At 46.5% G+C, this 22,967-nt stretch overlaps 1 protein-coding gene across 2 annotated transcripts in view; it reads left to right on the plus strand.

Moving 5' to 3' along the window:
- SUCLA2 (succinate-CoA ligase ADP-forming subunit beta) overlaps positions 1-22,967 on the plus strand; it is a 196,533-nt gene that overhangs the window by 96,120 nt on the left and 77,446 nt on the right. For both annotated transcript variants that reach the window (XR_010213687.1, XM_063952800.1), the window contains exons 4-5: positions 681-843; positions 15,357-15,485. Coding sequence is in view for 1 of the 2 variants with exons in the window: in XM_063952800.1 (XP_063808870.1) it covers positions 681-843; positions 15,357-15,485 (292 nt within the window). In the remaining variant the exon portion in view is untranslated. The remainder of the gene's footprint in view (positions 1-680; positions 844-15,356; positions 15,486-22,967) is intronic.

The following is a 22,967-nucleotide window of genomic DNA, read 5'->3' on the forward strand; positions in this document are numbered from 1 at the left end:
GTATATGCTCGTGAGCTGAGATGTGTTGTGCCTTTCTGATCAAACTAGCATGGTTTGTTTTTTTGTAATGCTTTGTGTGTGCCAGTGTGAATTTTCTGTGTGGTGGTAGCGTTATTACAAAATGCATTTTTGTTCTGGTAGCATAGCTGAGTAATTAACTTTTTATAAGACATGGGGAAATTTGATAAATATATATTGGCACGATTCCATATTATACCCCAGGTGTATTCAATGACTTCCTTTATAGACTTTATAAATGCTTGAACTTGATGGACTTTTGCCTCTTTGTGTAACTAAATATTGATTTTAGAATTACATAATGAGTACAAGTTACTCAAGGACTGATGCAGTTATAGGATGAACAACAAAGGCATGCATGTCTGTCATAACTTTCAGTCTGCAGCCAGTGTATGTAAACTGGTTCTTTCCCGGGCACTACCATGTAACGGTTTTTTGTACAAAAAGGCGCAATTACTGGTGGTTCTATACACCGGTTGGAAATGTAGTTGCACAATTCATAGAAGGAACAATATGGTAAATAGATTCTGTTATGTTCACATTTTCATCTCTCTGTGCAATCAGTGAAACGGACGAGGTGGCAGGGCAACGAGAGATACATTAAATGTCTGTCTTATTATTTTCTCTCATCTTTTATTTTCCTTTCACCTGTCATATTTTAGTCCAGAAGAAGCCAAAGCCATTTCTTCACAGATGATTGGGAAGAAGCTGTTTACGAAACAGACAGGAGAAAAGGGCAGAATATGTAACCATGTATTCATCTGTGAGCGCAGGTATCCCAGGAGGGAGTATTACTTCGCAATTACCATGGAAAGGTCATTTCAAGTGAGTTCCCGCATTCTCCTAAAGTCTGTACGCTATGGGAAATGTGCCTGCTGCAGCGAGCAATCATTTCTACCACTGGCTTGTTCAAAGTCCTAAGCTACGCTAGAATAACTGATTGGGCTCTTAATGTTCTTTCTTACAGTTAAAATGCGTTTTTTGTTCTATTCATTGCTACATGCAGAATTAACTTGTTTGTATGCGTTCATTGTCTGAAGAAATTAATTGGAAATAATGCATTTTGTTCTACAATGGCATTAACCAAAGAACAAGATGCTTTTAATGGATGTACAAGAGCCTAAGCAGTACTATGCCATCTATCTCTGCCTTGAAGTGTGTGTGGTGCTTTAGTCTCTCCCTAGAGCAAGAATAGTGTTTCATCCCCTCCTCATCTCTCTTTAGTCGGAGGTTGCAGTGATTTATTGCACTGTCAGATGTTTAGCAGCCAATATTATCAGGCCCTAGAGAACAGATACCTCACATTTATTTGCAGAAATCTGTGGGGGTTGTGAATAGCATCATAACTAGTAGTTTTATATAATTCCCCCATAGGGCTTTGTGGTCTACCTTTTTTCTTTTTTTTTCTTTTTTAAATAAAGTATGTGCTGAAAATCTTGTTGGCACTCGAGTACTTTTAAGTAGATTTGATCTTATTTAATAATTAAATAATCATTTTATTTCTTACGTCTTCAGTCCCACTTAGGTCTTCTTGCTCCATTAGCCTTTATTAAAGACCATATGAAGACAGCACAACATAACATTGACCTGCCGTTTTCCTTGTATTACAGATATTATGTAGATCTGGAGTAGGTGTTACAGCAACTATTGACATGTACTTCATATGTTTTGTAACTATTCTATTTTACAACAATATTTATCCAAATGTATAAGTATTTTCATTAATATACATATGAAATTAAGTCAGGGTCAAATACCTGTTTTAATTTTGAAAAAAAAATATCTGTCAATCTGAAAGTCTATCGTATGATCACATCATTCCGATTTTGTAGATGGTCCAACCGTAGTGATGGTTTATATTCCTAACTATAGGCTTTTGCAAGAGCCACAAGAGATTGGAGTATATTAACTAAAGGTCACATTTTTTATTAAATCAACAAAAATCCATCTAATTCGATTTTGTGCTGCCAGGACTAAAACACCCATGTATTAACAGGGGATTTTTAAAAATTTTTTTTATATTGATTTAGAAATGTTAGTCAATTTGTGTTTTAGCTCTGGAAGCACAATATCAAGTTAGATCGCTTTTCATCTATATAAAATGTACTGAAAAATTGACCTTTAGTAAATATATGTTAAACTAAAATCAGACATATTGTCTTAACCCCCTTTTTATTGCTATCATTAATAGATAAAATGTCAATTTAATGGTTTCATCTTTTCAATAAATAAAAATTCATGAATATTGTATTACCAAGCAAAGCCACAAGGAGGCAGCAACACACCACCTAAATAGTTTAGAGACGCTATGTTGAAGTAGTATCTTATCTTGTCAATATCAAGCACACCTACCTTTCATGTGGAAATGTGTTTACCTGACAGCAGCTTTATCCTCTGGTTGACCTAACTTGCCTTCTGCTATGTCTCTGGCAATTTTTAGTTTTTTCCCCCTCCTTAAGTTCTTTTTGTATACAGGTCTCTTCTTTCGGATGCTATTTGGGCACACATTTTATGGCTTAAAACGTTGACACTTTGTACATAAGGATTTTCTTGGAGTAAAGTAGTAAAGTCAAATAAAAAGCAGATATACCGTAGTTTCAAGCTTTTTTTAATTATTATTATTTTCCTTGTGTATTCTGGGAACTGTAGCTGCTGCTTCTGCACTCTAAAGCAGGCATTCCCAACCATGGTCCTCAAGGCACACCAACAGTGCAGGTTTTAGTGATATCCAGGCTGCAGCACAGATGGTTAAATCAGAATAACTGAGCTACTAATTATGTCACCTGTGCTGAAGCCTGGATATCACTAAAACCTGCACTGTAATGTTGCTTTCACATCGCAAAACCTGCTTTTGAAACGGTTCTTTAAACGGTTCTTAAAACGGGTCTGCGCAGTTAAACCCCCTTCACATCGCATGTTGTAACCAGTATATTACCATTTCATTACCGTTTTGGTACCTTTCACACTGAACCCGTTTCACCCATACAAAACAGTGGTTGTCATTTTAAATGTTTATTTCCTGCTTCTGCCTGGTGAGATCACACATGGAGACAGCCTATCACCTTCTGGGGCTTGCAAATACCGTTACAGACCCTTTCACACTGCACAATTAAACGGGTCTGAAACGGGTAGGACCCTGCTTTTTTACCGTTTCAAAATACCGGTATTTTGTAAACTGTAAATTGAAGGTGACCCTTTCACATCGCAGCTCGAACTGTTTAGGAAGCTAGTAAAAACGGCAAATTACCGGGTACAAGCTGCGGTGTGAAAGGGGTATTAGTGTTCCTTGAGGACTGTGGTTGGGAATGCCTGCTCTAGAGCTTTTAGAATGTAAGCTCTCACGAGCGGGATCCGATCTGAAGATCGACACTGTTTGGGTCGACCACTATAAATCGACAGTCACTAGGTTGACAGGGTTGGAAGGTCAACAGGGTTTCTAGGTCAACATGTGCTAGGTCGACAGGTCAAAAGGTCGACATGAGTTTTTCATGTTTTTCTCGGACGTCCTAGTGGATGCTGGGACTCCGTCAGGACCATGGGGAATAGCGGCTCCGCAGGAGACAGGGCACAAAATTTAAAAGTTTGACCACTAGGTGGTGTGTACTGGCTCCTCCCCCTATGACCCTCCTCCAAGCCTCAGTTAGGTTTTTGTGCCCGTCCGAGCAGGGTGCAATCTAGGTGGCTCTCCTAAAGAGCTGCTTAGAAAAAGTTTGTTAGGTTTTTTATTTTCAGTGAGTCCTGCTGGCAACAGGCTCACTGCAACGAGGGACTTAGGGGAGAAGAAGTGAACTCACCTGCGTGCAGGATGGATTTGCTTCTTAGGCTACTGGACACTAGCTCCAGAGGGACGATCACAGGTACAGCCTGGATGGGTCACCGGAGCCGCGCCGCCGACCCCCTTGCAGATGCCGAATAGAGAAGAGGTCCAGAAACCGGCGGCAGAAGACGTCTCAGTCTTCATGAGGTAGCGCACAGCACTGCAGCTGTGCGCCATTGCTCTCCGCACACTTCACACCAGCGGTCACTGAGGGTGCAGGGCGCTGGGGGGGGCGCCCTGGGCAGCAATGTAATATACCTATTCTGGCTAAAATATATCACATATAGCCCCTGGGGCTATATGGATGTATTTAACCCCTGCCAGGTTCCAAAAAAACCGGGAGAAGAAGCCCGCCGAAAAGGGGGCGGGGCCTATTCTCCTCAGCACACAGCGCCATTTTCCTGCCCAGCTCCGCTGCGAGGAAGGCTCCCAGGACTCTCCCCTGCACTGCACTACAGAAACAGGGTAAAAACAGAGAGGGGGGGCACTTATTGGCGATATTTATAATATTTGAGCTGCTATAAAGGGAACACACTTATTAAGGTTGTCCCTATATATATTTATAGCGCTTGGGTGTGTGCTGGCAAACTCTCCCTCTGTCTCCCCAAAGGGCTAGTGGGGTCCTGTCTTCTATCAGAGCATTCCCTGTGTGTCTGCTGTGTGTCGGTACGTGTGTGTCGACATGTATGAGGACGATGTTGGCGTGGAGGCGGAGCAATTGCCTGTAATGGTGATGTCACCCCCTAGGGAGTCGACACCAGAATGGATGGCTTTGTTTATGGAATTACGGGATAGTGTCAGCACACTACAAAAGTCGGTTGACGACATGAGACAGCCGGCAAACCAGTTAGTACCTGTCCAGGCGTCTCAGACACCGTCAGGGGCTGTAAAACGCCCTTTACCTCAGTCGGTCGACACAGACCCAGACACTGACACTGAATCCAGTGTCGACGGTGAAGAAACAAACGTATTTTCCAGTAGGGCCACACGTTATATGATCACGGCAATGAAGGAGGCTTTGCATATCTCTGATACTGCAAGTACCACAAAAAGGGGTATTATGTGGGGTGTGAAAAAACTACCGATAGTTTTTCCTGAATCAGAGGAACTGAATGAAGTGTGTGATGAAGCGTGGGTTACCCCAGATAGAAAACTGCTAATTTCAAAGAAGTTATTGGCATTATACCCTTTCCCGCCAGAGGTTAGGGCGCGCTGGGAAACACCTCCTAGGGTGGATAAGGCGCTCACACGCTTATCAAAGCAAGTGGCGTTACCGTCTCCTGATACGGCCGCCCTCAAGGATCCAGCTGATAGGAGGCTGGAGAATACATTAAAAAGTATATACACACATACGGGTGTTATACTGAGACCAGCAATCGCCTCAGCCTGGATGTGCAGTGCTGGCGTGGCTTGGTCGGAGTCACTGTCTGAAAATATTGATACCCTGGATAGGGACAGTATTTTACTGACTATAGAGCAGTTAAAGGATGCATTTCTTTATATGCGAGATGCACAGAGAGATATTTGCACTCTGGCATCAAGAGTAAGTGCGATGTCCATATCTGCCAGAAGAAGTTTATGGACGCGCCAGTGGTCAGGTGATGCGGATTCCAAACGACATATGGAAGTATTGCCGTATAAGGGGGAGGAATTATTTGGGGTCGGTCTATCGGATCTGGTGGCCACGGCAACGGCCGGAAAATCCACCTTTTTACCCCAGGTCACCTCCCAGCAGAAAAAGCCGCAGGCTTTTCAGCCGCAGTCCTTTCGTTCCTATAAAAACAAACGAGCAAAAGGACATTCCTATTTGCCCCGAGGCAAAGGAAAGGGTAAGAGACTGCAACAAGCAGCTCCTTCCCAGGAGCAGAAGCCCTCCCCGGCTTCTACAAAGGCGTCAGCATGACGCTGGGACCTTACAAGCAGACTCAGGGGCGGTGGGGGGTCGCCTCAAACATTTCAGCGCACAGTGGGCTCACTCGCAGGTGGACCCCTGGATCCTGCAGGTAGTATCTCAGGGTTACAGGTTGGAATTTGAGAAGTCCCCTCCTCGCCGTTTCCTAAAGTCTGCTTTGTCAACGTCTCCCTCCGACAGGGCGACGGTATTGGAGGCCATTCACAAGCTGTATTCTCAGCAGGTGATAGTCAAGGTACCCCTCCTACAACAGGGACAGGGGTATTACTCCACGCTATTTGTGGTACCGAAGCCGGACGGCTCGGTAAGACCGATTCTAAATCTAAAATCTCTGAACCTGTACATACAAAAATTCAAGTTCAAGATGGAGTCACTCAGAGCAGTGATAGCGAATCTGGAAGAAGGGGATTTTATGGTGTCCTTGGACATCAAGGATGCTTACCTTCATGTTCCAATTTGTCCTTCACACCAAGGGTACCTCAGGTTCGTGGTCCAAAACTGTCATTATCAGTTTCAGACGCTGCCGTTTGGATTGTCCACGGCACCCCGGGTCTTTACCAAGGTAATGGCCGAAATGATGATCCTTCTTCGAAGAGAAGGCGTCTTAATTATCCCTTACTTGGACGATCTCCTGATAAGGGCAAGATCCAGAGAACAGCTGGAGGTCGGAGTAGCACTAACCCAAGTAGTACTCCAACAACACGGGTGGATTCTGAATTTTCCAAAATCCCAACTGATCCCGACGACACGTCTGTTGTTCCTAGGGATGATTCTGGACACTGTTCAGAAAAAGGTATTTCTTCCGGAGGAGAAAGCCAGGGAGTTATCCGATCTAGTCAGGAACCTCCTAAAACCAGGAAAAGTATCTGTGCATCAATGCACAAGAGTCCTGGGAAAAATGGTAGCTTCTTACGAAGCGATTCCATTCGGCAGATTCCATGCACGAACTTTTCAGTGGGATCTGCTGGACAAATGGTCCGGATCGCATCTGCAGATGCATCAGCGGATAAAATTGTCCACAAGGACAAGAGTGTCTCTGCTATGGTGGTTGCAGAGTGCTCATCTGTTAGAGGGCCGCAGATTCGGCATACAGAACTGGGTCCTAGTGACCACGGATGCCAGCCTGAGAGGCTGGGGAGCGGTCACACAGGGAAGAAACTTCCAGGGCGTGTGGTCAAGCCTGGAGACGTCTCTTCACATAAATATACTGGAGCTAAGAGCAATCTACAATGCTCTAAGCCTGGCAAAACCTCTGCTTCAGGGTCAGCCGGTGTTGATTCAGTCGGACAACATCACGGCAGTCGCCCACGTAAACAGACAGGGCGGCACAAGAAGCAGGAGGGCAATGGCAGAAGCTGCAAGGATTCTCCGCTGGGCAGAAAATCATGTGTTAGCACTGTCAGCTGTGTTCATCCCGGGAGTGGACAACTGGGAAGCAGACTTCCTCAGCAGACACGATCTGCACCCGGGAGAGTGGGGACTTCATCCAGAAGTCTTCCACATGATTGTGGTCCATTGGGAAAGACCAATGGTGGACATGATGGCGTCCCGCCTCAACAAAAAACTGGACAGGTATTGCGCCAGGTCAAGAGACCCTCAGGCAATAGCTGTAGACGCTCTGGTAACACCATGGGTGTACCAGTCAGTGTATGTGTTTCCTCCTCTGCCTCTCATACCAAAAGTACTGAGAATTATACGGCAAAGGGGAGTAAGAACGATACTCGTGGCTCCGGATTGGCCAAGAAGAACTTGGTACCCGGAACTTCAGGAGATGCTCACGGAAGATCCGTGGCCTCTACCTCTAAGACGGGACCTGCTTCAGCAGGGACCGTGTCTATTCCAAGACTTACCGCGGCTGCGTTTGACGGCATGGCGGTTGAACGCCGAATCCTAAGGGAAAAAGGCATTCCGGAAGAGGTCATCCCTACCCTGGTAAAAGCCAGGAAGGAGGTGACTGCACAACATTATCACCGCATTTGGAGAAAATATGTTGCGTGGTGTGAGGCCAGGAAGGCCCCGACGGAGGAATTTCAACTGGGTCGATTCCTACATTTCCTGCAAACAGGATTGTCTATGGGCCTCAAATTAGGGTCCATTAAGGTTCAAATTTCGGCCCTGTCGATTTTCTTCCAGAAAGAATTGGCTTCAGTTCCTGAAGTCCAGACTTTTGTAAAAGGAGTACTACATATACAGCCCCCGGTTGTGCCCCCAGTGGCACCGTGGGATCTTAATGTAGTTTTGGATTTTCTCAAATCCCATTGGTTTGAGCCACTCAAATCGGTGGATTTGAAATATCTTACATGGAAAGTAACCATACTACTGGCCCTGGCTTCAGCCAGGAGAGTGTCAGAATTGGCGGCTTTATCGTATAAAAGCCCATATCTGATTTTCCATTCGGACAGGGCAGAACTGCGGACGCGTCCTCACTTTCTGCCTAAGGTGGTTTCAGCGTTTCACCTGAACCAGCCTATTGTGGTGCCTGCGGCTACTAGCGATTTGGAGGATTCCAAGTTGCTGGACGTTGTCAGAGCATTGAAAATATATATTTCAAGGACGGCTGGAGTCAGAAAATCTGACTCGCTGTTTATACTGTATGCACCCAACAAGCTGGGTGCTCCTGCTTCTAAGCAGACGATTGCTCGTTGGATTTGTAGCACAATTCAACTTGCACATTCTGTGGCAGGCCTGCCACAGCCTAAATCTGTCAAGGCCCATTCCACAAGGAAGGTGGGCTCATCTTGGGCGGCTGCCCGAGGGGTCTCGGCATTACAACTCTGCCGAGCAGCTACGTGGTCAGGGGAGAACACGTTTGTAAAATTCTACAAATTTGATACCCTGGCTAAGGAGGACCTGGAGTTCTCTCATTCGGTGCTGCAGAGTCATCCGCACTCTCCCGCCCGTTTGGGAGCTTTGGTATAATCCCCATGGTCCTGACGGAGTCCCAGCATCCACTAGGACGTCAGAGAAAATAAGATTTTACTTACCGATAATTCTATTTCTCGTAGTCCGTAGTGGATGCTGGGCGCCCATCCCAAGTGCGGATTGTCTGCAATACTTGTACATAGTTATTGTTACAAAAAAATCGGGTTGTTATTGTTGTGAGCCGTCTGTTCAGAGGCTCCTACGTTTGTCATACTGTTAACTGGGTTCAGATCACAAGTTGTACGGTGTGATTGGTGTGGCTGGTATGAGTCTTACCCGGGATTCAAAATCCTTCCTTATTGTGTACGCTCGTCCGGGCACAGTATCCTAACTGAAGCTTGGAGGAGGGTCATAGGGGGAGGAGCCAGTACACACCACCTAGTGGTCAAACTTTTAAATTTTGTGCCCTGTCTCCTGCGGAGCCGCTATTCCCCATGGTCCTGACGGAGTCCCAGCATCCACTACGGACTACGAGAAATAGATTTATCGGTAAGTAAAATCTTATTTTTCTCTTCCTTTTTTTGAACTTTTTCTTACTTAACGATCCACGTGGACTACGATTGGAATGGTAGCGAGGCACCTTGCCCGAAGCATGGCGAGCGAGGCGGGCCATGCGAGGGGACATGGTGCACTAATTGGGGTTCCTGGTCACTCTACGAAGAAAACGCCACAAAACAAACTCATGTCGACCTTTTGACCTGCCGACCTTTCAACCCTGTCGACCTAGTGACTGTCGACCTATAGTGGTCGACCTAAACATTGTCGACCTAGACACTGTCGACCTAGACACTGTCAATTGATCCACACCCCTCACGAGCAGGGTCCTCTACCCTCATGTGCTCTTACGTCTCTTACTTAACCTATCATCTTTTCAATACTCCCTTTGATGGCACCAAATCCTTCGGTTTTCTGCCAACCTGATACTTATTTCCGTGCTGTTTACTGACGCAGCTATATTTATATACTCTGTACTTGTCCTATATTGTAGTGAACTGTAAGTCACTGTCTTCATGTTTTGCTTATTTGTTTACTCTGTAATTGGGTGCTGCGGATCCCATGTGGCGCCATATAGATGAAGGATAATAATAATAGGGCTGGCTCCTGGCAGATTGATGTGTTTACATTCTTAGGAGCCGCAGATGTAGCTGGTGTTTTACATGTTTGTGTATGATGTCAATATGCTACTGGTCAAAAGTTTTAGAACACATTTACTTGCGGTTTTCCTTTTATTACAGATTTCTCTAACGTCCTAGTGGATGCTGGGAACTCCGTAAGGACCATGGGGAATAGCGGGCTCCGAAGGAGGCTGGGCACTCTAGAAAGATCTTAGACTACCTGGTGTGCACTGGCTCCTCCCACTATGACCCTCCTCCAAGCCTCAGTTAGATTTCGTGCCCGGCCGAGGTTGGATGCACACTAGGGGCTCTCCTGAGCTCTTAGAAAGTTATAGTCTTAGAATTTGTTATTTTCAGTGAGACCTGCTGGCAACAGGCTCACTGCAGCGAGGGACTAAGGGGAGAAGAAGCGAACTCGCCTGCTTGCAGCCGGATTGGGCTTCTTAGGCTACTGGACACCATTAGCTCCAGAGGGATCGACCGCAGGCCCAGCCTTGATGTTCGGTCCCGGAGCCGCGCCGCCGTCCCCCTTACAGAGCCAGAAGCAAGAAGATGGTCCGGAAAATCGGCGGCATGAAGACTCTGTCTTCACCAAGGTAGCGCACAGCACTGCAGCTGTGCGCCATTGCTCCTCTCACACACTTCACACTCCGGTCACTGAGGGTGCAGGGCGCTGGGGGGGGCGCCCTGAGGCAGCAATAAAAACACCTTGGCTGGCTAAAATACCTCAATATATGGCCCCAGGGGCTATATATGAGGTAAATACCCCTGCCAGAATTCCATAAAAAACGGGAGAATAGGCCGCGAAAAAGGGGCGGAGCCTATCTCCTCAGCACACTGGCGCCATTTTTCCCTCACAGCTCGGCTGGAAGGAAGCTCCCTGGCTCTTCCCTGCAATTCTACAGTACAGTAAGAGGGAAAAGAGAGGGGGGGCATTAAAATTGGCACTGTATACAGTATATTATATAAAAAGCAGCTATTAGGGACATAACTCAGTTAGTCCCTGTATATATATAGCGCTCTGGTGTGTGCTGGCATACTCTTACTCTGTCCCCCCAAAGGGCTTTTGTGGGTCCTGTCCTCGTTTAGAGCATTCCCTGTGTGTCTGCGGTGTGTCGGTACAGCTGTGTCGACATGTTGAATGAGGAGGCTTATATGGTGACAGAACAGAGGCCGATATATGTGATGTCGCCCCCTGTGTGGCCGACACCAGAGTGGATGGATAGGTGAAAGGTATTAACCGACGGTGTCAACTCCTTACATAAAAGGGTGGATGACGTAACAGCTGTGGGACAGCCGGCTTCGCAGCCCGCGCCTGCCCAGGCGTCTCAAAGGCCATCAGGGGCTCAAAAACGCCCGCGCTCTCAGATGGCAGACACAGATGTCGACACGGAGTCTGACTCCAGTGTCGACAAGGTGGAGACATATACACAATCCACTAGGAACATCCGTGACGTGATCCCGGCAATAAAAAATGTGTTATACATTTCTGACTTTAACCCAAGCACCTCTAAAAATGGGTTTTAGGTTTGGGGAGAAAAAACAGGCAGTGTTTTGTTCCCCCATCAGATGAATAAATGAAGTGTGTGAAAGCGTGGGTTCCCCCGTTAAGAAACTGGTAATTTATAAAAAGTTACTGATGGCGTACCCTTTCCCGCCAGGTGGATAAGTTACGCTGGGAGATATCCCCTAGGGTGGATAAGGCGTTCACACGTTTGTCAAAAAAGGTGGCACTGCCGTCTTAGGATACGGCCACTTTAATAGGTACCTGTTGATAAAAAACAGGAGGCTATCCTGAAGTCTGTATTTACACACTCAGGTACTAGACTGAGACCTGCAGATAGTGCTGCTGCAGCGTGGTCGGTGACCCTGTCAAACAGGGATACTAGTTGGCAAACATAAAAACATATTAAAGACGTCGTCTTATATATGGGGGATGCACAGAGGGATATTTTGCCGGCTGGCATCCAAAATAAATGTAATGTCCATTCTGTCAGGAGGGTATTAGAGACCTGTCACTGGACAGGTGATGCTGACTTAAAAAGCGCATAGAGAGCCTTATAAGGGTGAGGAATTATTTGGGGATGGTCTCTGGGACCTCGTATCCACAGCAACTGCTGGGAAGAAATAATTTTACCTCCGGTTTCCTCACAGACAGAGGTACAGTCCTTTCGGCTTCAGAAACAAATGGCGCTTCCTTTCTGTACAGAGACAAGGGTAGAGGGAAAAAAGCTGCACCAGTCAGCCTGTTCCCAGAATCAAGATTCTTCCCCCGCCTCCTGTGAGGCCACACCATGACGCGGGTGCTCCACAGGTGTAGCCAGGTACGGTGGGGGGCCGTCTCAAAAATGTCAGCAATTAGTGGGCTCGCTCACAGGTGGATCCCTGTTTCTTTCAAAAAATCCTTGAACACAAAAATTCAAGTTCAAGATGGAATCGCTCAGGGCGGTTATTCCAAGCCTGGACGAGGGGGATTACATGGTATCCTGGGACATCAAGGATGCTTACCTGCATGTCCCCATTTACCATCCTCGCCAGGAGTACCTCAGATTTGTGGTACAGGATTACCATTACCAAGTCCAGACACTGCCGTTTGGACTGTACATGGCACCGAGGGTGTTTTATCAAGGTAATGGCCGAAATGTTGATACTCCTTCAAAAAAAAAAGGGAGTTGTAATTATCCCGTACTTGGACAATCTCGTTATAAGGGCGAGGTCCAAGGAGCAGTTGGTAGTCGGGGTAGCACTATTTTGGAAAGTGCTACAACAGCATGGTTGGATTCTAAACAGTCCAAAGTCACAGCTGGTTCCTATGACACGTCTACTGTTCCTGGGGATGGTTCTGGACATAAACCAGAAATAGTGTTTCTCCCGGAGGAGAAAGCCAAGGAGTTGTCATCTCTAGTCAGAGACCTCCTGAAGCCAAAATAGGTAGCGGTGCATCATTGCACGCGAGTCCTGGGAAAAATGGTAGCTTCCTACGAAGCAATCCCATTAGGCAGGTTCCATACAAGAACTTTTCAGAGGGACCTGTTGGACAAGTGGTCCGGATCGCATCTTCCGATGCATAGGCTGATAACCCTGTCTCCAAGGACCAGGGTATCTCTACTGTGGTGGCTGCAGAGTGCCCATCTTCAAGAGGGCCGCAGGTTCGGCATACAGGACTAGGTCCTAGTGACCATGGATTCCAGCCTTTGAGGCTGGGAGGCAGTCACACAGGGAAGAAATTTCCAGGGACTTTGGTCAAGTCAGGTTATTTCCCTACACATAAATATTCTGGACCTGAGGGCCATTTACAATGCCCTGAGGCCGGCAAGGCCTCTGCTTCAAAACCAGCCGGTACTGATCCAATCAGACAACATCACGGCAGTCGCCCATGTAAACCAACAGGGCGGCACAAGAAGCAGGATGGCGATGGCAGAAGCCACAAGGATTCTCCGATAGGCGGGAAATCATGTGTTAGCACTGTCAGCAGTGTTCATTCCCGGAGTGGACAACTGGGAAGCAGATCTTCTCAACAGACACGACCTCCACCCGGGAGAATGGGGACTTCCTCCAGAAGTCTTCCAATAGGATTGTACACCATTGGGAAAGGCCACAGGTGGACATGATGGCGTCCCGCCTCAACAAAAAGCTATAAAAGATATTGCTCCGGGTCAAGGGACCCTCAGGCGATAGCTATGGACGCTCTGGTAACACCGTGGGTGTACCAGTCGGTTTATGTGTTCTCCCCTCTGCCTCTCATACCAAAGGTACTGAGAATAATAAGAAGGCGAGGAGTAAGAACGATACTCGTGGATGGCCAAGAAGAGCTTGGTACCCAGAACTTCAAGAATTTATATCAGAGGACCCATGGCCTCTGCCACTCAGACAGGACCTGCGGCAGCAGGTGCCCTGTCTGTTCCAAGACTTACCGCGGCTGCGTTTGTCGGCATGGCGGTTGAACGCCGGATCCTGAAGGAAAAGGGCATTCCGGAGGAAGTCATTCCTACGCTTACTAAAGCCAGGAAAGAGGTTACAGCAACTCATTATCACCGCATATGGCGAAAATATGTTGCATGGTGTGAGGCCGAAAGGGCCCCAACAGAGGAATTTCAACTAGGTCGATTTCTGCATTTCCTGCAAGCAGGAGTGACTATGGGCCTTAAATTGGGTTCCATTAAGGTACAGATCTCGGCTCTGTCGATTTTCTTTCAAAAAGAACTAGCTTCAGTACCTGAAGTTCAGACATTTATAAAAGGAGTGCTGCAGAGTCAGCCCCCGTTTGTGCCTCCTGTGGCACCTTGGGATCTCAACGTGGTGTTGAGTTTCTTAAAATCACATGGGTTTGAACCACTAAAAACCGTGGATCTGAAATATCTCACGTGGAAGGTGGTTATGTTATTGGCCTTGGCTTCTGCAAGGCGAGTATCAAAGTTGGCGGCTTTGTCTTGTAAAAGCCCTTATTTGATTTTCCATATGGATAGGGCAGAATTGAGGACTCGTCCCCAGTTTCTCCCAAAGGTGGTGTCAGCGTTTCACCTGAACCAGCCTATTGTGGTGCCTAGGCGTTGTCAGGGCACTGAAAATATATGTTTCCAGAACGGCTAGAGTCAGAAAATCTGACTCGCTGTTTATCCTATATGCACCTAACAAGCTGGGTGCTCCTGCTTCTAAGCAGACTATTGCTCGTTGGATTTGTAGTACAATTCAGCTTGCACATACTGTGGCAGGCCTGCCACAGCCAAAATCTGTCAATGCCCATTCCACAAGGAAGGTGGGCTCATCTTGGGCGGCTGCCCGAGGGGTCTCGGCTTTACAACTTTGCCGAGCAGCTACTTGGTCAGGGGCAAACACGTTTGCAAAATTCTACAAATTTGATACCCTGGCTGAGGAGGACCTGGAGTTCTCTCATTCAGTGCTGCAGAGTCATCCGCACTCTCCCGCCCGTTTGGGAGCTTTGGTATAATCCCCATGGTCCTTACGGAGTTCCCAGCATCCACTAGGACGTTGGAGAAAATAAGAATTTACTCACCGGTAATTCTATTTCTCGTAGTCCGTAGTGGATGCTGGGCGCCCATCCCAAGTGCGGTTTATCTGCAATACTTGTACATAGTTATTGTTAACTAAATCGGGTTATTGTTGAGCCATCTGTTGAGAGGCTCTATTGTTTCATACTGTTAACTGTGTTTCATATCACGAGTTGTACGGTGTGATTGGTGTGGCTGGTATGAGTCTTACCCGGGATTCAAAATCCTTCCTTATTGTGTACGCTCGTCCGGGCACAGTACCTAACTGAGGCTTGGAGGAGGGTCATAGTGGGAGGAGCCAGTGCACACCAGGTAGTCTAAGATCTTTCTAGAGTGCCCAGCCTCCTTCGGAGCCCGCTATTCCCCATGGTCCTTACGGAGTGCCCAGCATCCACTACGGACTACGAGAAATAGAATTACCGGTGAGTAAATTCTTATTATTTTGTTGATCCATTGTAGGTGACCCTTTCTAAAAGATTGCGGATGTTGTAAACTATATTGTATTTGTAGGTAATTGAAGCATATATTCTTATACACAGTAATATTTCCTGTCACTTGTTTAGGGTCCTGTGCTGATTGGAAGTTCTCAAGGCGGAGTCAATATCGAAGATGTTGCTGCTGAAAACCCCGACGCTATCGTCAAAGAGCCAATTGATATTATAGAAGGCATTAAAAAGGAACAAGCTATTAGGGTAACTTTTTTTTTGGGATAGTTTGAAAAGCCTCTGAATAAAATAGGAACCATGTCTGCATTGAGGCATGAACACCTTCCTTTATAATTTCTCCAGCTCATGATCCGCTCAGAAAATCACAGCCTTCATCAGTTGTGGGTCTCATGGAGACTATAATGCTACCATTATGCATCAGGAATTTCATATAGTCTGAAAACTGCTTTTTCTTACGTCCTAGAGGATATTGGGGTTCCATTTAGTACCATGGGCACTTTAAGAATTTGATAGTGTGGGCTGACTCCTCCCTCTATGTCCCTCCTACCAGACTCCGTTTAGAAAATGTGCCAGAGGAGCCGGTCACGCTTCGGTCATGCTTATGGAAGCTCCTGAAAGAGTTTTCTGCGTTTATTTTATGTTATTTTCAGGCAGGACTGGATGGCACCAGCCTGCCTGCTTCGTGGGACTTAGGGGGGAACGGCCCAACCTCTTGAAAGGTTAATGGTCCCATTCCCCGCTGACAGGACACTGAGCTCCTAAGGGAACTATTCGCAAGCCCCACCACGGCGAGCGTACATTCCCGCAACACGCTGCCACCCCTAACAGAGCCAGAAGAATGAAGAGTGGTGAATACTAAGCTGGCGTCCTTGCTAGCAGGTCGCCGGCCAATATGGCGGCATGAGGGTACGGACCACACGGCTTCTAACCGTGGCGGAATGCGTCTCCAGACACAGTACACAGCAGAGTCTCAGTACAATGTACACAATATCCACACTGGCAAAAACAGCCTTAAAACGGTTTTCTCTCCATTTTAAGCACCAGATACCTCAGCCAGTATAAAAAAAGTGGGAAGACCACGCACCATTGAAGGGGCGGGGCTTCACTATGAGAGGATCCAGCAGCTCACCAGCGCCATTTTCCCTCTGCAGTGGACACAGATGCTGACTGACAGGGACTCCGGAGTGACTCCAGATTACCTCAGCGGTACCAGGGGGTCATAGCAGGGGGGGAGTGATTATTAGTGTACTAAGTCTCCTATCAGGGTACTTAGTCTGCGACCCGGCTAAACTTGACATTATCGATAAGGGCGCGGTGGGGGCTGGCTCCAAATAACTCTGTGTCTCCCTGAAAGGCTCTTTGTGGGTTGTGCTTAACCTTTTCCTGTGTGTGTGCTGTCACATTTACATTATATCAGGCAAAGAGTGTGTTTAATGTACAGCGGAGTGTTCCTCTTCACCAGGGGGCTCAATACTGGGTACTCAGGGCAATGCACCTTCCCATACTAGCGGGGCTGAACCGGTGGGTTAATTCCATTAAGGGATTGATCTCAAATATTTCTACAAAACTGTCCCGCAATGAGAAAGAGACGCAACACTTAAGACAGACTGTGGATGAGTTTATGAATAGAGACTCAGTCCCCAAACCAGCGTCTCAATCCCCGCCTATTTGTCCACAAAAACGATCTCTGGCCCATAGCCTGCAGTCTGATTCTGACGCTGACGGGTCAGACATGGAGGAGGGTGACGTGGATTTGGGGGGGGGACTCTTATAGAGGCTATCAGAGATGTTCTGCAAATTCCTGATAAGGTGTCAGAGGAGTGTAAGGAATCTTATTTTAATGTAAAAAAGAAATCCTCAGTCACTTTTCCTGCATCAAAGAGATTAAATACCCTTATACACAAACAGATTAATTAAGCGCTTACCTAAAACAATTCCTGTTCAGCCCGTAATACAGGGGTTACTCAACCCTGAAAATGTATTTAAAGAAAAACAAATTTTTTTATTACAGTGCACAGGAATTAATATTTTTATATTTATTAAAAATATATTTAAAATATATATCTCAGCAAAATTTTTAACAGTAGGTGGTCGGTATTGCAGTTAAATTGCTGAAACAACACCAATCAATTTATCTGGATATAGGTATACAGATTATACAGCCCCTTTATAAAGGGGTATTTCCAATCTATTCCTTTAAACCCAGCTAAAAAAAGAACACTATAAAAAGCAGAAGTAGGTAGCATCAATTAGTTTTCATAAACACAAATAAATATAACAGCTTATTTTAAAGATGATATAACCTTTTATACACAGAGAAGATATTGTTTTTACTCTACGTTTAGTGGTTGAAAATGTACTGTTTATTTTGTAGCAGTTCACTTGACACCGTTTTTATGTGGCCAAAGTTGGCAACATTAGTCCTTTCACTGTGAAGATGTGGACACCAAGAAATTAGAAGGCTCACTGATAACAATGTATCCAGTTGGTGTAAATTTGAATCAGCTGTTCAAGAGACTTGTTTTAAGAATATGACACAGTTTGTAACAGTTAGTATAAGCTGTAGATAGTCTCACTTCAGCACATCATATTGTTAAATCTGGCCAGATATTTATGAAAGTTATAGGTGATCTCACCACTATAATAGCCTGTTCTGCTATAAGCGATCCTCCCGGCTGCTGGCGCATTAGCCTTGAAGTGCAGACATCTCTGGAGGACCCTCCGGTTACAGCTTCTCAGCATGCGTAAACAGCTCGGTGTTATAGATGGGTTCCGGTCTGGTGGTGCAGAAATTCTGCAAGTACGGCATGTATCAATTGACGCGTTTCCCGGCCTCCTCTTGGAGTCAGCTGCTTCTTCAAATTAAATACCCTGTTTGAAGAGCCGTGGGTTAATCCTGATATGAAATTTAAAATCCCTAAAAGGTTGCTCTCATCTTTTCCTTTTCCTCTGGAGGATAGGAAAAAATGGGAAATTCCACCCATAGTGGATGCATCAGTCTCTAGGCTGTCAAGTAAAAATTGTATTGCCTGTTCCTGGTGCAGCCTCCCTAAAACATACTGCTGGTCGTAAAATTGAGACTACACTCAAATCATTGTACACAGCTGCTGAGGTTGCCCAGAGACCCACTATTGCATGTGCGTGGATCACAAAAGCCATTGATAAATGGTCTGGTAACCTAATTGAGGAGTTAGATCCCTTGTCTAGGGGGGGGGGATGTTGTTTTACTCCTGCAGCATGTACAGGACTCTGCAAACTTTATGGTGGAAGCCATAAAAGAGATTGGTTTGCTTAATGCACGCACCACCGCTATGGCTTTGTCAGCATGCAGGGGCTTGTGGCTATGCCAGTGGACTGCTGATGCGGACTCCAGGAAAGGCGTGGAAGACCTACCATTTACAGGAGAGGCCTTGTTTGGAGACGATCTAGACAAATGGATCTCCAAAGCTAATGCGGGTAAGTCTACATATCTTCCTTCTGCAGCTCCCCCAGCCAGGAAAGCTTATTCAGCTTCAAATTTACAGTCCTTTCGGACAGCCAAGCTTAAGGGAAAATACAGAGATGCTTTTACGGCCTCCAGAGGCGCAAGAGGTAAACCACGCAAACCAGCAACTGCAGGTGCTCAGGAACAGAGCTCAGGCTCTGCTTCCTCAAAGCCTTCAGCATGATGGTGGACCATGAGGCCTGGAGGACTGTCAGCTGGGAGCCTGATTAAAATTCTTCAGTCACATCTGGTCAAGTTCGTTCCGGGATCCCTGAGTAATAGATTTTATTTCCCAGGGCTACAGACTGGAGTTCCAAGAGCTCCCACCTCACAGATTCTTCAAATCAGGCTTACCAGCTTCACAAGAGCCTAGTATAACTTTACAGCAGGCCATCCAAAAACTGGTACAGACTCAAGTCATTGTTCCAGTTCCACCTCATCTACACAACAAGGGGTACTATTCTAACTTGTTTGTAGTACCGAATCCGTCGGTTCGGTACGACCAATTCTGCACCTCAAGTCCTGGAACCCATTCTTAAGAGTGTTCAGGTTCAAGATGGAGTCTCTGAGAGCGGTGCTCTCAGGTCTGGAGGAAGGAGAATTCCTAGTGTCCCTGGATATCAAGGATGCGTACCTTCACATTCCGATCTGGACGCCTCATCAGGCTTATCTACGGTTTTCACTGCAGGACTGTCACTACCAGTTCCAGGCCCTGCCGTTTGGTCTCTCCACGGCACCAACGGTGTTCACCAATGTTATGGCAGAGATGATGTTTCTACTTCGCAAGCAGTGAGTGAACATGATTCCGTACCTGGACGATCTTCTGGTAAAGGCGCCGTCCAGGGAGAGGTTGCAGAACAGCATTGACCTCTCAACCAAACTTCTCCATGATCACGTGTGGATTCTGAACCTTCCGATATCTCACCTAGAGCCAACACAGAGGCTCCCATTCTTGGGAATGATACTGAACACGGAGTCGCAGCAAGTGTTCCTTCTGTTGGAAAAGGCATTGGTAATCCAGCCGATGGTTCAGGATGTCCTGAAGCCAACCCGGATATCTGTGCATATATGCGTTCGCCTTCAGGGGAAAATGGTGGCCTCTTATGAGGCGCTTCAATACGGAAGGTTTCACGCCAGACCCTTCCAGCTCGATCTGTTGGACAAATGGTCCGGATTACATCTTCACATGCACCAGAGAGTTCGTCTGTCGCCAGAAGCCAGAATCTCCCTTCTGTGGTGGCTACAGACCTCACACCTCGTCGAGGGACGGAGGTTCAGAATTCAGGACTGGATCCGGTTAACCACGGACGCAAGCCTCTGAGGTTGGGGAGCAGTCACCCAGGGGGTGCAGTTTCAAGGAAGATGGTCAAGTCAGGAAGTCATCCTTCCAATCAACATTCTGGAACTCGGGGCCTAATACAACGCCCTTCTGCAGGTCTCTTATATTCTTCAGGATCGGGCCATTTAAGTCCAGTCGGACAGTGTGATGGTAGTGACATACACAAACCAACAGGGCGGAACGAAAAGCAGAGCAGCAGTGTCAGAGGTGTCAAGAATTCTCCTCTGTGCAGAAAAAAACGCTGTGGCATTGTCAGCGGTCTTCATTCCAGGAGTAGACAACTGGGAAGCAGACTTCCTCAGCAGACACGACCTGCACCCAGGGGAGTGGGGCCTTCACCCGGAAGTGTTCAGGTGCTTGACACGTAGGTGGGGATATCCACAAATCGACATGATGGCCTCTCTCTCAACAAGAAGCTCAAGCAGTATTGTTCCAGGTCGAGAGAGACACAGGCAGTGGAGGTAGACGCTCTAACGACTCTGAGTCTATCAGACGGTGTACGTGTTTCCTCCACTTCCTGTGATCCCAAGAATTCTCAAAAGAATATAAAGGGAAATGGTTCAAGCAATACTCATTGCTCCGGACTGGCCAAGAAGAGCCTGGTACGTGAACCTTCTGGAGATGCTTTTCGAAGATCCGTGGCCTCTACCTCTTCACGAGGATCTTCTGCAACGGGGCCCGTTCGTCTATCGGGACTTACTGCTGCTACGTTTGACGGCATGGAAATTGAACAGCTGATTCTAGCCAGAAGAGGGATCCCTAACAAAGTTATACCGACTATGATCCAAGCCAGGAAAGGGGTAACGTGTAAACATTACCATCATATTTGAAGAAATACGTCTCCTGGTGTGAGAACAGAACTTATTCTGCAGTGGAATTTCACCTGGGACGTTTCCTGCTTTTTCTGCAGGCAGGTGTGGTTATGGGCCTACGTATGGGCTCCATAAATGTCCAGATTTTGTCCTTTTCCATTTTCTTTCAAAAACAATTGACTTCTCTCTCTGAGGTTCAGACATTTTTGAAAGGTGTTCTGCGGATCCAGCCTCCCTTTGTGCCTCCCACGGCACCTTGAGATTTCAATTTGGTGCTGAAGTTCCTCCAATCGGACTGGTTTGAAACATTACAGGAGGTGGATGTAAAATTTCTTACGTGGAAGACCGTCACGCTGTTGACCTTGGCTTCAGCAAGACGTGTGTCGAGCTGGGGGCTTTATATCACAAGAGCCCCTATTTAATTTTCCATGAAGACAGAGCTGAACTCAGAACTCGTCAGCAATTTCTTCCGAAAGTGGTGTCTGCATTTCACATCAACCAACCTATTGTGGTTCTGGTTATCACCGACAGTTCCACTACTTCAAAGTCTTTGGATGTTGTGAGGGCTTTGAAGGTATATGTAAAGACGACAGCTCGTCACAGGAAATCCGACTCGCTGTTCGTCCTATATGATCCCAATAAAATTGGGTGTCCTGCTTCAAAGCAGTCAATTGCACGCTGGATCAGGCTCACTATCCAGCATGCTTATACCACGGCAGGCTTGCCGGTTCCAAAATCTGTACAGGCCCACTCTACTAGGTCGGTGGGTTCTTCCTGGGCGGCTGCCCGGGGTGTCACGGCTTTACAGCTTTGCCGAGCGGCTACTTGGTCAGGTTCGAACACGTTTGCTAAGTTCGATACTTTGGCCTCTGAGGACCTTCAGTTTGGTCAATCAGTTCTGCAGGAACCTCAGCACTCTCCCACCCAGTTTGGGAGCTTTGGTACATCCCCATGGTACTAAATAGAACCCCAGTATCCTCTACGGACTACGAGAAAAGGATTTACCGGTAGGTAATTAAAATCCTATTTTCATGTAGTATGAGGTGTTATTGTCTGGGGATCACCAGACAATAACTACTAAAGGGACACATCAGTTGTAACAGGGACTCCCCTCTTTCATGATTGAAGAGACTAGATTAGCTTCAGCCTCCCCCCTCCTCTCATTTCAACTTCTGCAGTGCTCAGGACAAGAAGTGGGGCTTGTCATTGGCACTTTTAATGTACACTTTTGAAGACCAATTTCACTTGATCATAGCTAGTAATATTAGAGAATACATAGGGCCTGATTCAGAGATGGACGCAGTAGCACAGCCTTCTATGCTAAAATATGCTAATGGAACAGGAGATGTTAAAAGATGCCTCCTTCTGGTTGCTATAATGTGCTGCTGCATCCGAAGATGCAGCATCGGATCACTCTGCATGACTGTCAGTCAGCTGAGTAATCAGGTTACTCATGGTGGCCAGTGTTTCACAAAGCCTGTGCCAGAAAATGCGGCCAACGCGCCTCTATTTTCTAGAATGCTGGCCGTTGCTACCCCTTCCCCCATCTCCAAATGGCCATGCTGTGGCTTAGGGGGCACTGCGTCCATTGTTGAAGACAGAGAGCTGCTCGTGAACAGATCTGATAACATGCTTCCCTATCTAATGACATCCCCTCTGTACAGTCAACAGATGACCTCACATATTTTCTCTTTCTTCACTTTCCCGTCCTCCTGACCCTTGACCAATATTGCTGAGTGACCTTATCATGCAGCCCATTAAAAACCTTTGTAATCTGGCAGGACCATTATGCAATAGCTAACACTTCTCCTTTTGTATCAATGCCTATTTCTCTATAGATTGTAAGCTTGCGAGCAGGGCCCCCCTTCCTCTATGACTGTCTGTTATTACCCAGCTTTGTTTTATCATTGTTGTTCCAATTGTAAAGCGCAGCGGAATATGCAGCGCTATAGAATAAACTATTAATAATAAATAAATAAAACATCGGAGATGTAGGCAAACCATTGGGTTAGCATACATTTCTGAATCTGGCCCATAATACCTGTTCCTTGCTGGGTAGCAAGTTATTACCTTTAAATCACTAAACATTTGGT

Source organism: Pseudophryne corroboree, chromosome 2 (assembly GCF_028390025.1).
Source record: "Pseudophryne corroboree isolate aPseCor3 chromosome 2, aPseCor3.hap2, whole genome shotgun sequence".
Taxonomy (NCBI): Eukaryota; Metazoa; Chordata; class Amphibia; order Anura; family Myobatrachidae; genus Pseudophryne; species Pseudophryne corroboree.